The sequence below is a fragment of the Hemicordylus capensis genome, chromosome 4, assembly GCF_027244095.1.
Source record: "Hemicordylus capensis ecotype Gifberg chromosome 4, rHemCap1.1.pri, whole genome shotgun sequence".
NCBI classification, from domain to species: domain Eukaryota; kingdom Metazoa; phylum Chordata; class Lepidosauria; order Squamata; family Cordylidae; genus Hemicordylus; species Hemicordylus capensis.
In genome coordinates this window covers 36,239,322-36,254,348 of record NC_069660.1, presented here as the reverse complement: position 1 = coordinate 36,254,348, position 15,027 = coordinate 36,239,322, and the positions used below count along the sequence as shown (strand labels likewise).

At 44.5% G+C, this 15,027-nt stretch overlaps 1 protein-coding gene across 6 annotated transcripts in view; it reads left to right on the top strand.

The window, feature by feature from the left end:
* SRC (SRC proto-oncogene, non-receptor tyrosine kinase) overlaps window positions 1–15,027 on the top strand; it is a 134,225-nt gene that overhangs the window by 74,607 nt on the left and 44,591 nt on the right. For 4 of the 6 annotated variants that reach the window (XM_053247350.1, XM_053247353.1, XM_053247352.1 and 1 more), the window contains 3 exons: window positions 7,322–7,564; window positions 9,412–9,511; window positions 12,445–12,462. In XM_053247350.1, coding sequence (XP_053103325.1) covers window positions 7,330–7,564; window positions 9,412–9,511; window positions 12,445–12,462 — 353 coding nt within the window. In that variant the 5' untranslated portion in view covers window positions 7,322–7,329. The remainder of the gene's footprint in view (window positions 1–7,321; window positions 7,565–9,411; window positions 9,512–12,444; window positions 12,463–15,027) is intronic. The other 2 variants (XM_053247355.1, XM_053247354.1) reach the window with 1 other exon arrangement.

The window sequence follows — 15,027 nt, the reverse complement described above, 5'->3', positions numbered from 1 at the left end:
TTTTACCTGTTCTTTTAAACCTTTGCAGCAAGTGCTGCTGCTCAAGATGCAGAGCATCCTCTGCCTTTTTAATGCCGATTGTTGACATCGTCTGATTCACTGCTTCACTTGGTTGGGAACTATTTCCAGATCAAGTCAAAGCACACTCCTGAATGGGAAGTGAGTATTCCCTACTTTACCTGCCTTCTTCCTACTCTTATTCCTGTTGTCCATTTTCTGATTCTTGACTTTTGCTGCTGACCATTGCACTTTGATCCCAGCTATCATCTGTGCGACCCACAAAAACGTGCCCAGTCTGCAGCGGGACATAGGAATAATGGAGCCTACTCCAACTACCAAATAGCTAGGCCCCTGAGCTTCCCCCCGCCCCCAGAATATTAATCATTCCACCTTTCACTAAGTGAGCTGCTTCGGAATGAAGTAGGCTGTATGGGCAGAACATGCTACCACACAACTATTTAGAGGAACACCATTCAGGGGCGTAGCCACCATTGTGTGAATGGGTTCAAAGAACCCGGGCCACCAATGAAAAGAGCTGCTGGAGCCCAGAGAGAACTCCCACAACCGGGCTGCCGAGAGCCTGGGTGAACTCTCTGTTGGTTATTTCAGGCAGTGCTGGCTGTCCGATAGGACGTTTTCCCCTTTCTCTTCCTCCAGAGAGGAGGAGAAAGGGGAAAACATCCAATCAGGCAGCCGGCACTGCCTGAAATGACAAGCTGAGAGCTTACTCGGGCTCTTGGCAGCCTGGGCCATGCCCCCTTTGTGAATGACATCACACGCAAAGGGAGCGTGGCTCGGGCTGCCGAGAGCCCGAGCGAGCTCTCAGCTTATTTCAGGCAGTGCTGGCTGCCCGACTGAACGTTTTCCCCTTTCTCTCCCTCTCTGGAGGGAAAGAAAGTGAAAAAGGTCCTATCAGGCAGCCGATGCTGCCTGAAATAAAAAAAAGTTCACCTGGGCTCTCAGAGGCCCGGGCGGGAGGGGAGAGTTTGCTCTGGACTCCTCCGGAGCGTGAGCCATACCCCCGTGTGTGTGACATTATGCACACGGGCATAACTGGAGGGGGCCGCCAAGTGGGGCCGGACCCAGGCCACCATTCGCCTGGCTCCGCAGCTGACACCATTCAAGGTGTTGCATTGGAATAGGGACCCCACAAAGATTCTGTCACTGTAGAGCAAAAATGTCCATTACTCCCTCTTTATATCTATATGACTGTAGTGCTCCAAAGCAATCAGCTCTGCTGCAGCTCATCAAACTGCTTCCTGACTTACTTAAGCAGCTGGGGAAATGCCCTGAAGTAAAGGTTTTGTTGAATATTTCATTGGCTCAGAAAAGCTACAAAAACACGACTCTACTGGTTTGGGGAGTCAATAACTGTTGATTTATGTCACCACCACGCAAGAGAGGCTGTTCTACATGATAAATCATCCTGGAATAACAATCCCTGGATTAATGCTGACTTCTGATTTGTTTGCTGGACTTGTTTCAGTGTGTGAACAACTCCTGATAAGTGCAGGAACTCTTGTCATCTCTTTGATCTTCTGATCAGCTGTCATATAAAGAGAACTAGAGTATCTGGTGTTGCTAGTAGGTGGAATTGGGGCCAGCTCCAGGCTTTGACAAATTACCCGCCATGACACCCTCCTACCGGAAGATGTTTAAGTGACTCTCAGCTGAGAGCCACTTTGCCACCATTGCGTGAAAGCACAAAGTACAGAGGGAATCTCAGGGATTGGCAATGGACCCTTCTGAGGGCTGAGGACCCTCAGCAACTGACATCAGATGTCAACCCCGATGCAGCTGCTTTGTAGGAAGAAAAAGGGTTGGGGAGCTCCAGTCATGTACAGACTTCCTTCTGCATCAGGTCTATTTTGGCCCTGACAAAAAGCAACCTGCCACCTTCTCCCTGCAGCTGAAAGAAAGTGGTGTCTGTGGTAACAACTGGAGATCAGTCTGCAAGAGGAGCAGGAATTGGTTCTGCTCATTCTTTAATTAAGTGGGTAGAAAGAGTGAATACATTCATTTGTCTACACCATAGGTAATAAGAAAACATAAAGAGTGTGTGTGTGAGTGAGAGAGAGAGCGAGCATACATGCAAATAATTTGGATGTAATCTTGCCACCACAAAGGCAAAAAAAATGTAGTGTGAAATAGCCCCATAAAAATCTATGGGTTTGGTGATAATATAGATAATAGCTAGGATTAGCAAGCTCTCCATAGTGATTTGTGAAAATGCAAGTTCTTCTACTTCTGCCTTTTTAGTTGGTTGCCTCGCCAGCAATTTTACCTCAGTTGTCCCTTGGCTCCGTTTTGCCTCAGCATTACAATTCTTGTTTTGTTCTAGCTATAGTGAAGCAGTGAAACGGAGGGCTGTGCCTGCATTGATATAGTGCCCTACAGCGCTTCCTTTTCAGTTTGTGTGTTCTATTTTTTGTACTCAAAGCCCTGAGAACATGTGCAAGGAAAAGGCCAAACTAGGCCTTGTCAGAGCAGTGTATGTTCAACATTGGCTCAGCAAATAACCCTCTGAGAAGGAAGCTCAGTATAAGATGCTAAGTCAGGCATAAGCCTGAACCTGCTGTGGGCACTTTGCCAAAACGGCTGAACTCCCAGATGTACTGATTACGGAGCTAAATGGACCATACCTGCCAAGATTTGAAAATCTGGAGGAAGGAGATTTTCAGTTCCTTCTCTTGACCTTGAAGCCCTTTCTCCTACTGACCTCTATTACTTGAGCTGAATGTAAAGCTAAGAAAACCAAGAACATCTTTTTACTATTTGTGTTCCTTCAGATCATGTTCCTAAATTTATGTTAATATTTTTAAAAAGCATGAAGATGCTTTCTTCTGCCATGATCCAAGGCACAATAATAGACCTCTTTCTAAACACAATGGATGGAATTCTAATCAAACTTTGTTGGAAATTCTCTGTGGTGAGAGAATCCCTTTCTCATTATAGCAGAGTGCACAGAGGCACAACACAGCGGTAGTTTAGTTAAGCATGCGTGTATCCTGAGAGTAAAGTAACTTGGAGCCAATTCATAGTTTCAAATCAATATAAAAGGCATTTATTAAGGAACTTCATTCTAGATAGGAAAGTGAGGAGTTAGGATCTCTAATCTATCTATCTAGCTGGATGCAGCTGGATTCTGCATCCTCTCTGCACATATGGTGCAGGGAGAGAAGCTTGCCATGTTGCAAGGTAGGTGGGCAGGTAGGAAGAGAAGGAGGAAGGAGGAAGTTGAATTCCCTAAGAGTAGCAATCTACATTTCAAAGGGATAGCATCAGAGCAGTGGAGAAGTGATGACAAATGTCTTGACCCTCTAGCCCTCTGACTTACTAGTCTGTCCTCCACTGTCTGAGACAAAGAGACAGCGCAAAGACCTTTAACTTCCAACAACTTAAGGTCTGCTAGCCCGGGATCTGAGCTACCAAGCAGCTCCATTCTGCCAAGTGTACTCTTAGGAACATAGGAAGCTGCCATATACTAAGTCAGACCATAGGTCCATCTAGCTCAATATTGTCTACACATAGATGTTGACATAGAAGCCCAGCAGCGGCTTCCCCAAGGTTGCAGACAGGAGTCCCTTTCAGCCCTGTCTTGGAGATGCCAAGGAGGGAACTAGGAACCTTCTGCTCTTCCCAGAGTGGCTCCATCCCCTAAGGGGAATATCTTACTGTGCTCACACTTCGTCTCTCTTTCATATATAACCAGGGTGGACCCTGCTTAGCTGAGGGGACAAGTCATGCTTGCAACCACAAGATCAGCTCTCCATAAAAGAGCTCTTAAAAGAGCTCAGGTCTTGCAAGGTGTTTTGCAGAAAATATTTTCATATGGTACTATAGCAATGGTTGAATTGTATAATTAGTGATTCGCACAGATTGGCGAGCGGGAAGTCAACATTTGTTTAATTGGATGTAATGAGATTGTTAAGATATTGTAAAAACCAATAAAAATTTTAAAAGCAAAAAAAAAAAAAAAGAAGAATATTTTCATATGGAAGACAGTGGTGGTCTTGTCATGCTTATTCTGTAGCTCAACTCATACAATAATGTACTTTTGACCTTTCCAGACAACATGTCTGTGTTGATTGAACACACACAGGAGGAGCAGTGGGATCGTGACAGCAGGCCATGCCCTGCCCTACATGCATCCAGTAGACTGCAAATAGACTCAACATAAAAATATGTGTGTGATTAACAGCCCTGCTTTCTTTCTCTCAGGAGAAGGCCAGCCATTGTTGAGATGTTCTCACCAGATTAAAACTAAAATGCACTCCAGCGTCTAGAGTTGCCAACACTGACTAAAGCTATTCCTGAATATCTACCCCACCCACCACTGCTGCCAATCATTTCTCCCAATACCAAGCCTTTAATGTTTCCAGGGTTTCATAGAGACTCCAGGCCATCTAGGACAATTAACTGGCCCTATCCACCTCCAGCACAGTACCTCCAGTGACTGTTGCTGGTGTCTGTCTTATGTTTCTCTTTAGATTGTGAGCCCTTTGGGGACAGGGAGCCATCTTATTATTTTGTTGTTTCTGTGTAAACCGCCCTGAGCCATTTTTGGAAGGGCGGTATAGAAATCGTAATCATCATCATCATCATCATCATCATCATCATCAATAAGAAAGAAAAACAAGTTAAAATAATCGACATAGCAATACCAGGGAATAGCAGAATAGAAGAAAAAGAAATAGAAAAAAATCACAAAATACAAAGATCTACAAATTGAAATTGAAACTGAAAGGCTGTGGCAGAAAAAGACCCAAATAATCCCAGTGGTAACTGGCACCCTAGGTGCAATTCCAAAACAACTTGAAGAGCACCTCAACACCATAGGGGCCACAGAAATCACCATCAGCCAATTACAAAAAGCAGCTTTACTGGGAACAGCCTATATTTTGCGACGATATCTATAATAACCAACAGTATTGATGATAAAATTCAGCCATCCCAGGTCCTTGGGAAGGACTCGATGTCTGGATAAAACAAACCAGTCAATAACACCTGTCTGACTGTGTAAACAAGAATAATAATAATAATTGGCAATCCTGTCAACATTAATGGACCCTTGACTTCTGTGTGGTATGGTGAGGTGACACAACCTTAGGTAGTTTCCAAAATAATTAGACCAGTTCGCCATCCATTGATGGCTCTTAGCCATGAGAGCCAAAAAGGAAATTCACTGGCTGCAAAATAATTGTGTTTCTATGTGCAAAGGGAATCAAACAATAGTACAGTCATCCCTTGCCAAACGCGCTTTTGAGTATATAGTCCCCGTTTAGTCCCCTGCTAGCTGGGCAGAGAGGCACCTTTTAAATGTGGCGATTCTCTTTATTTAACAGGGGAGAGTAACTGGCCCTATCCACCCCCAGCACAGTATCTCCAGTGACTGTTGCTGGTGTCTATCTTATGTTTCCTTTTAGATTGTTAGCTGTTTGGGGCCATCTTATTTATTTGTTGTTTCTCTATGTAAACCGCTTTGGGAAATTTTGTTGAAAAGTGGTAAATAAATATTTGTTGTTGTATACGCAAATGGGAAGTATCCACGGCTGGCGATATTTTTTGGTATTGGGAGTGGGGTGTTCAGCGATTTTGGGGAGTTCAGAGATTTGATCTGCTTATGCCTCTTGCTGACCTTGCTGTTCCTTGCCAATTTAAAATGCCTTTGAATGATTTGGGGGGAGTTTAAAAAATGTCCAGAGGTTCAATCTGCTCATTCTTCTTGGGGAGTCTTGGCGATATTGCAGGATTTTTTGTGATTTTTTTTTTAGCAATTTTTTTGTATTGTCTCTTTTCTTATTTTTAGGTCTTTTTGCAGCTGTCGTTCACCTAATCCCCTGGTTCCCATAGACTTTAATGCCTCACCAACTGTGATTTTGTGAACTGCGAGGTTTTGACAGAAAGGAGCCCTAGCGGTTGGCAAGGGATGACTGTATGGCATCAAAGTGCTCAAGAAGAGAAAACTTAGGTTTCCAGGGTGTCCAACAAATTTTGCTGCCTGAGGTGACATCCCCCCTCCCTCCAATCTGTGCAGGTTCATCCATGATGATAGTTCTTGTCACTCCCTGTGCCCCTCCTCACACCTGCCCCTGAGGCAACCACCTCACCTGGCCTCATGGAAGCCCCCCCACCCCGCCCAGAACTTACAAGATTAGTAGTGACTGCATCATACCAGCAAGTGATTATCTTAGTTCCTTGGAGTGTGAAAATGGCCGCTGCAAAAGGCTGCCAATGGCTTTACACACACAAGCTGGGTAATCCTTTTGAAGCTTGCTGTGACAATGCCCCCTCTCTTATTTCAGTCATGCTGATATATAGTCATGTCATTCAGCAAGCGAAATCTCAGTGGACCTAACTAATGCGTGAGCAGTGAAGCATCAGAGCCTCACGTTCTGTTCCTCCTTGTCTGAAATCCTCCAGACACAACCGTCTTCTCTGTCTCACTCGCTTCGTTGTTCTTCGAACTCTCTGGCTGACCTCGGAGTTCTTTAGAAAAGAAGAATTCCTCAATCAAGGTTAAAAATACTCTCTGTACTTTGATAGTTGCCGCTCCTCTCTCTTCTTTAACTGCCCCCTTCAATTGCCACTCACAATACCTTTTTTTTAAAGAGAGGAAAAAGATGAATTTTAAAAAATACTAAGCATAAGAGTCACAATATTTAATTTTGTAAAACAGGCAAGCCTAGGCATTGGATTGATCTGGGCCCAATTATAGAGCTGCCCGAAATGACTTGGTCCTTCAAATGGAAAACAGGTTTGGTCTAGGTGGATACCTCATCCTATCCCCCCTCTGGATCCCATGGCCATCTGATGTATACCCTCCAACCACTTAGCATAACTGTCTCTGTTTTCTAATGCTTAAAAATGTGGTAAATTGCTAACACCTTCAGGATTAGCTCCCACCTCAAAGTCTGTAGTTGAATCTGAGTGGTATGGAGAGTGGATGCATTCCGATTCCAGTGTACATATGTGTAAGTGCATGTGGATGAGGTATTGTGCAGCACACAATCTACCATTTAACACAGCAGAGAAAATGAATACAACATAGAACAGGTGGGGGAAACTCATCACAAATATGTCGTAGTGGAAGGTTGGGCAGTGAGATCCTTGATGTAAGAATAAGTATTGTAAATCACCTAGAGACGCAGGTTGAGGCGGTATATCAATCCATAAAACAAATAAATATGAACCTTCCTATGTTTCTTTGTGACTTGTTTCAGCTTTTGATCTGGTAGCCCTACACCAACATTGTGTAGAACCCAGGTTCAGTTCAGTAGAGTAACTTAACCTTTGTTGTCATTGTCGTCTTCTCCTTCAGCTTGGATCATGGGGAGCAGTAAGAGCAAACCCAAAGACCCCAGTCAACGGAGACGCAGCCTGGAGTCCACGGAGAATATCCCCGGTGGCTGCTCTGCCTCTCAGACACCTAGCAAGACCACCGTTACAGACATCCATCAAACTCCCAGCCGTGTATTTAGCACAGCTCCAGAAGCAAAGCTCTTTGGGGGCTTAAATACATCTGATATGGTCACCTCTCCTCAGCGCTGCGGAGGAATAGCTGGTCAGTATGACTTTGGACCCTTATTTCTTTCGCCTATGTGAAACATATTCCCTTGTATATCTAAATGCTGTTGTGAACTATCCAGAGATACAAGTTTGGGGTGGTGTACAAATATAATAAACTGAAGAAATCTAGATATGAGGGGTTTGTTTTTTAAAGTAGTAGATGAGTTCCAAACATACTAAGAGTCAAAACTACACATGAAGTTAAATTGATTTTTGTGTTTCTGCCTGTGTGGTTTACTTTTTTTAAAGTATAGTAGCCAAAGGGGTTTCTGATCCAGATTAGGCTCACAGTGTGTGTGTGAGAGTGTGGGAAGTAGGGTTGCCACATGCCCAGGATTGGCCTGGATAGTCCAGGAATTGGATGTCCTGTCCAAGATATAAGGAAAGTGTCACCCAGATACAAAATGTCCAGGAGTTTGAGTGAGAAGATTATTTTAATGACTTTTATCCATTTTTTTCTGGTGCTTCTCTCCAGGTATTGTGGCTACATGGTGTCAATGTTTAAAAAAACCCATATTCTTACCCTTTCTCTGGCACCAGTGCTGCCAACTGACTAGGCTGGCATTCTATATATGGCTTAATGAACCCCTTCCCCTCTTTTCTAGATAATCTCTAGAGGTAGCAAGGGTTAGGAACCTAGGAAGGTGCCTTGTACTGAGTTGAACCATTGGTCCATCTGCCTCAGAAGTCTATCGTAGGCCTATGTAGAGAAGCCAGGGATTGAACCTAGGACCTTCTGCATGCAAAGCCAGTGGCACACCCAGGCGAGCTGGGCGCCTGGACCACCCCTGCCACAAAGTCCCCCCTGCCATGTGTGAGCCCTCCTCCCCGATATTCTAGCTGCCCATGTGTGGGGGTGGGGTGCGGTGAGCAGGCCCCTTCCCCTGCCCACAGAGATGGGTGGGGTGGGGACTGCTGCTGAGCTGAATGGTCAGGCTCAGCGTCAGTTACCAATCCACCACCCGCCACCACAGGTGGGGATCAGGCCTGGTTGCCTCACCCCTACCCCCGGCCATGCACATGGGCGGCTGGAATATCAAGGAGGATGGCTTGCACGGGGCAGGAGGGCTTGCGGTGGCGGGAGGAGGCCCCCTTGAGCCTTGGAGGCCATGGACCAGGGGTTAGAACGCCTCTGTGCTCAGCAGATGCTTTACCACTGAATTGTGAGGGGAAACATCCTAACTCTCTCTTATGCAAAGAACTCTGTGGGGGGGAATGCACAAAACAGCTGCCAAACTCCACTACTCAGCATTCTTTCTAATCCCAGTCAAAAAAGTAGGGTTTTAAATTGTGGTGTTCCCACCCACACCCACCTCTTTTTGGCAGTTGTGTCCAGGAATTCTCTCCAAGTGTGTCAACCCCAATAAGAAAGGTTTAACACTTTCTCACCACGCTAGTCCCAAAGACAATCACACTCCAACCCCTCAAAAAAAGTTGTGCTTTTCCCTAGGTGGGAGGCTGCTATGGCATTTTCTCTCTGGGACAAGTAGCAGCTTGGAAGTGGTGTGGGGATGGGGCGTGATCTTTACTGAGGCTGAAGCACAAGGACACAGGATTAACTCCACCCAGATCCAGATCGCCCCCTGAAGGTGTTCTCTTGTTAAAAGCTACACAAGACAGAAATGCATGGGCGTGATTAATGCTGTGTAGTTTGACTGTAAGTCTGAAAAAGATATTGGCACATACTGCCACTAAAACGTACCATGTCCATTTAGGGTCAGTGTGCTTCAAGTGCATTAATTTCCTTGGCACATGCTGCCATTAAGATAGATCAGCCCTAATGAAATTTACTGTGGAATGGTGTTTGGTTATTAAACTTGTCTGAATCGATCTCCACTGCAGGTGGAGTCACCACATTTGTGGCCCTCTATGATTATGAATCACGGACAGAATCGGATCTCTCTTTCAGGAAAGGAGAGCGTCTCCAAATTCTCAACAATACGTAAGTATCTTTTGCTCAGGTGTTGGACTGGGAGATGCATCTCATTTTTTTAGTAAACCTTTTCTCTGACACAGTAATCTGTGGAAGTAAGAAAGGTATAACGTGTGCAAGTGTGCACGCTCCCCATACACACCCCTCTTTCCCTCTTTCCTTCCCCAACTCCTTTTTGGCTGCTGTGAAGATTTGTTAGGTCTGTTTTAAAATTGCTGGGCTTTGATGGAAGGGGATTGATTTTTGAGTACTATATATGTTGTGCTGCTCTGATCTTTGGTGGATCATAGGCTCCAAGTAGCAGCCTGTGCTGATGGATTCCTCTTTCGCCCTTCAAGTAAGCTTTTAGTCCCTTCTCACAGTGCAGGAAAAGACTAGGTTTCATACTGTCACCGTACATGTAAGCTTGCAATCAATTTCTCCTCCTGCCTTTTGCTTTGAGTTGTCCATAAAAGCTCATAAATTATGAGCTTGAAGCCTGAAGTCAAGATCCTCCACAGATCAAGAACTAACTTCACATTAATGGGGTATTGTGTGGCTGTGCTCACATCCCAGTAATACTTAGTTAAGCAAGATGCATGGCAATGACAGCATAATGTCCAGCATCTCTTTTCCTATACTTTTTCACAGGCTCTTTTGAGGGGGTGGGGGGCAGGCTGAGGAAATGCTGTGTGTCATGCTATTACATGTCTTGCTAATGACACATTCTTAGAGAGACATGGGAGAAAATATGAGGCAAGGAGCACACCTCTCCGGTTGCATGTAGTACAGCCCCTGTTGTATTCTATATCTTGCAACCTTTCACGTTTGGTTAATTAGAAGGTTGTCCTGGTGGGGATCCTGTAGATAATGTGTATGGGAGGTGGTGGTGGGGTGGAGCCAGAAGGAAAAATGAGGGCAAGGAGAAGAAGAAAAATGGAGTTGTTGCTGAAAAAAGCTTAGTTAAAGAAACATAAGATTACTTTATGTTTGAGGGAAGTAGCTATAAAACATCCCCCAGGATTATATATATATATATCTTGAGAGGAAGTGTGGTCTAATGGAGAGTGAGGAGAATGGCCCCATTCCTTCTTTAGAGATGGGGAACCAATACTGCCATGGATAGTACTGAAAAATACTCTCAAAAGGGATAGAGATGGTAGAGCACTCAGTACATTAAAAGCACACTGTAAACCATTAATGATATTGTTGCCATAAGACCGGGCAGATGGAAGTGGACTGCTCATAGCAGATGTTGTGTCCTCCCCCTGCCTCTTTCTAGCGAGCATATTTCTCATCCATTGCTCTAAGATTGCATCTGCCCTGTAGGCTGTCTAGGCATCTCTGGTTTGCCTGCTAGAGTCCTTCCCCCTCCTGGCCTGCAACTGCCCAGCACAATGAGACCTTTATGAAAGCCTGTGGGCTAGCTAATCTTATTTTTGCTGTTCCTTTAAAGGCAGGTGAATTACTCTGCCCCTCCCCACCCTGTGCTTTCCTTAGCAAGCAACATGCCTCTCATTACCATTCAGATACTAGAGTCAAACAACGTGGTTATCCTGCTCATGCCCTGCTTGTGAGCTTCCCAGAGGCACCTATTAGAAGGCTGAATTAGGTTTCCATTTTGGTTTCTTCTAGTATGGCCGTTCATAGGGATTAGGTGTGTGCACGAACCGCGGTGCAAACTGCAGTTCAAGAACCATTGGGAGTGGGAACCAGGAGCTTTAAGAAAGAGGAGAGCAGGTCTTTACTTGCTTTCTGCCGCCCCATGCAACTTCCGGCTGGGGCGGTACGCATCCCAAGGGCGCCTGCACATGCACAGATGTCATGTGTGTGCTAGCACTGCGTGGGGTAACTGGGACACATGCTGCCCCTGCAGGAAGCTGCATGGAGCAGCAGAGAGCAGGTAAGGACCTGCTCTCCTCTTTCTTAAAGCTCCCACTCCCCAAAAGTGCTCAAGCTGCAGTTTGAACTGCGGTTCATGCATGCCGCTAATAGGGATGAAGGGATTTCTTCAACCCTCCTCCAGTATTGTTCCAACATTCCTGTACCCTTGGGTTCCTTTCTGTTTGAATTTTGTTAGGGATTGCAGGTTTTGGAATATTGGCAACAAATTATGCCCATGGACCCTAACATTCATAATTTAAAAGGCTAAAAAGATTCCTTACCGTTTGTAATTTTATAGGAAGGATTAAATAGCAAACAAAAGAAAACCCACCATTCCTGAGTCTTTAAAGTCTGTTAAAAAAAATAAAAGAAACTTGGGTGACTTTTAAAAAAAAAAAAATTCTGAAATATATCTCCAGACAACCAAGGGATTCCAACATTTTTTTAGTTCTGTTCAAGTAAACCTACCCAGAAAATCAAAACTTTATTATCTGGCAGAGGAAAATTGATGTCTGGCTAAGTCGAGGCTTCTGGGGTAAGCAGAATTGAATCCCACACTCTTCAGATCACACGGCCAATGAGCTCTTCAAGAACTCATGGCAGCCACAATGTCACAACTTGTTCCTTCCACAAAAACAAAAAACTTGTCTGAGTACTTTCATTTCAACCCACCCATATTTAGCAAACAGAGGAGGAGCATAGTTAAGATCTTAGGGCAGCTGTTTTCAGATGTTCTACCTTAAGAGAACCCTGTCCTTGCCTGCTTATCTGCCAAGGAGCCCTTGTGCACTGCAGAGGGTTCTGGGGCATGTTTAAGGGTACACAATAAGTTCATTCAGAGTGTAAATTGGACCCAATTTCCTTCTTTATTTGTAATCTTATTGAGAAAATGAACGAACCTTTGAAGAACCTCAAAGTTCCTAGGAACACAACTTCCAAACCACCGTCTTTAGGGCTATTGACTCTTGTATGCATCTTTCCCATTTGCTTTTTGAACTTCTTAAAAACTGCAGTTCTTTTAATCTAAGCCCTGTCTCTTTTTCTCTTTCTCATATCCTGCTCCTCATGCTTTCATTTAGGAGAAAGGTGGATGTCAGGTGTGTATCTTCTATTTGATTGATATTGGCATAAACAGAAAAAGCTAACCTGATTTTTGATGTCTAAACTGTGGAAGGAGAGGGGGAGAAACATGCAGAGGAGGAGGACAATTATGGGCTGGGAAGAAGCATAATGTTAGATCAAATTGAATTCTTATGGTGCTTGTTTACTCTTGCAAATGCAACAGTTGTTACTCTAGTTTTGGAACACTGGTTTTACCTCTGCTTGGATCTTGAATATTTGTACCTGAGCAGCTGATGTCATCTTGGAAACATTGCAATGAATTATGGATTTGGAAAGTTGTGTGTGCTTTTGGTTTCTAACTGGAATAATTTAGGAGATGTGGTGGTAGGTTGATCAAGATGAACTCATACACATAACATTCAGTCTGAATATTTTAATAAATGAAAATCTGGGTTCTCGTGAACAGAAGCAAATCATTTTTCAGTACATTTGGAGAAAATTATTCAGAAGAGTATACTTCACTTGTATACTGTTGACATACATTTTATGAACAGGAGTACATAACATTGAACCTGCCCTCCCTCCCTGGAAATATCATCGGCCGTGAAATCTTGTGACTATACTACAGTTCTTTTTTCTACTTTGCACAGTGCAAATAACTATATTCCCTGTGATGATGGGTCCTGGAAAGTGAAGAGGTGGGCACCACTCCACTAGCCTCCACAATCAACAGTGAGGAATTAGGATCTGTACTTCTCTTTTTTACCCTCAAATTCCACTTGGGTCATTTATGTTTAGCAAGGCCATTTCTGGGACTGTAGCATTTTCTGCTGCTAGCAATATAAAAGCTTCTTGCACATAATACCATATTTATTTATTATTTATTTAAAATTTCTTGTATACCACTTCCTCCAAAGACTCTAGGCGGTGAACAATAACAATAGCAATAATTAAAATAAAATAAAGGGCAAAAGCCAGGCGAAAAAGGTAGCTCTTGAGAAGGGCCTTAAAAGCCACGAAGGAGGGGCCTGAATGAATTGGGGGGAAGGGTGTTCCAAGGACGAGGGGCAGCCACAGAGAAGGCCCTCCTACGGGCCCAGGCACCATGCATATTGTTGGAGGAGTAGGCTTGAATCTTTCTCTACTGTAAAAGAAAACTAAAATGCAGTTTTACCCACTCCCTAGAGTCTAAAGTAGTACAAGAAGGACCCTACTATGTGATTTTGCTGGATGTGTAAGCTCATCCGTCAGTGTGAATCATGCAGAAGGTAAAGAGCATAAGATTGGGCGTTTGCTATGCTGAAGAAGTGATTAATTTATCAAGGTTCTGATCCAGTGACTGCCCTATCTCCTTTAACGCCATCTACCAGACAGAGGTTGTATGACTCTGAGCAAGGCCTACCCCTTGCTTTTCAAAAAAAACCAACAACCAGCTTCACTGAGACCCAGCTGACTTGGGGCAAATCACAATAACAGTGTGTTGAAATATGCTAGTGCCCACTGATTTGAATCGTGGAAAGGGAATTTGCTGTCTGAGCTGTGATCTGGGCTGGCTGCACCCAGCTAGCAAAGATCATGAATGTGAAATATGCTATACTAGCTGACCCCACACAGAACATCTGTGAGGTATTTGGGGCTGATGTTTCCTGCCCAGGCTGGTCCTTCGCCCCACCTCGCCCGCAGTTTCTGGCCGGCTTTAAAGCCAGCCCATTCCCCCTGGGCCGCCTCCTCACCTCACTGCCGCCTCGCCACCGCAGCCGGGCCCGCTGCCGCCTCCCCATCACATCCGAGCCCGCCGCTTCCCTCGTGTGGCTCCTTCCCAATCAGGCCCCAATTTCTCAGTCCTTGCTCTCGTCTTTGCCGGGAACTCTTGCAGCATGTTGTGAGTTCCACCCCAAAGACACGCATCCCCACGGTGGGCGACTAAGAGAAATTATAATATAGATAATATAGATTGTTTACTAACTATTGTGCAATTTTGCACATCTTGTTTGCTTCCCCTTCCCACACACTCCATAATTCCCCCCCCTTCCCATTCGTGTCTTCCTAGTGATATAATACACACAGCTATACTATTCAAATTGACTACAGTGGGGTGCAAGCAGCCCATATACTTTCCAGATTATGTGTTTTTGCCATGAGTGGCAAGTGCGCAAATGGTGTGTTCCTCTTTGTTTCCTTTCCCCACAAGCTCCCACTCTGCACACTGGCTGCCAGCTGACCTGACTGCATGCTCACAGTCTCTGTACTGCACATTGATGCAATGTGCATCCCTGTGGTTCCAGACAGGAGGTGGATTATTTATTATTTCTCTGTGTAAACCACTTTGGAAACTTTTGTTGAAAAGTAGTATATAACTATTCGTTGTTGATAAAAGGCTGCAGCAGCAAAGGCACTGTCTGACAGCCAGATTAAATTACTCTCAAGGAGTCCTTTAGTTACTCCTGAGTAGTACTGTTGAGTAACTTAGGGTGCTGACCATTATGTTTGGGCTAAACAAATATTTTCTCATATTTATGAACATACAGAAATGACCACAGAATATACTGAATATATGGGAGCTAAATTGCTTTCCCCCACAGAGAACGTGTCTGTCTGTG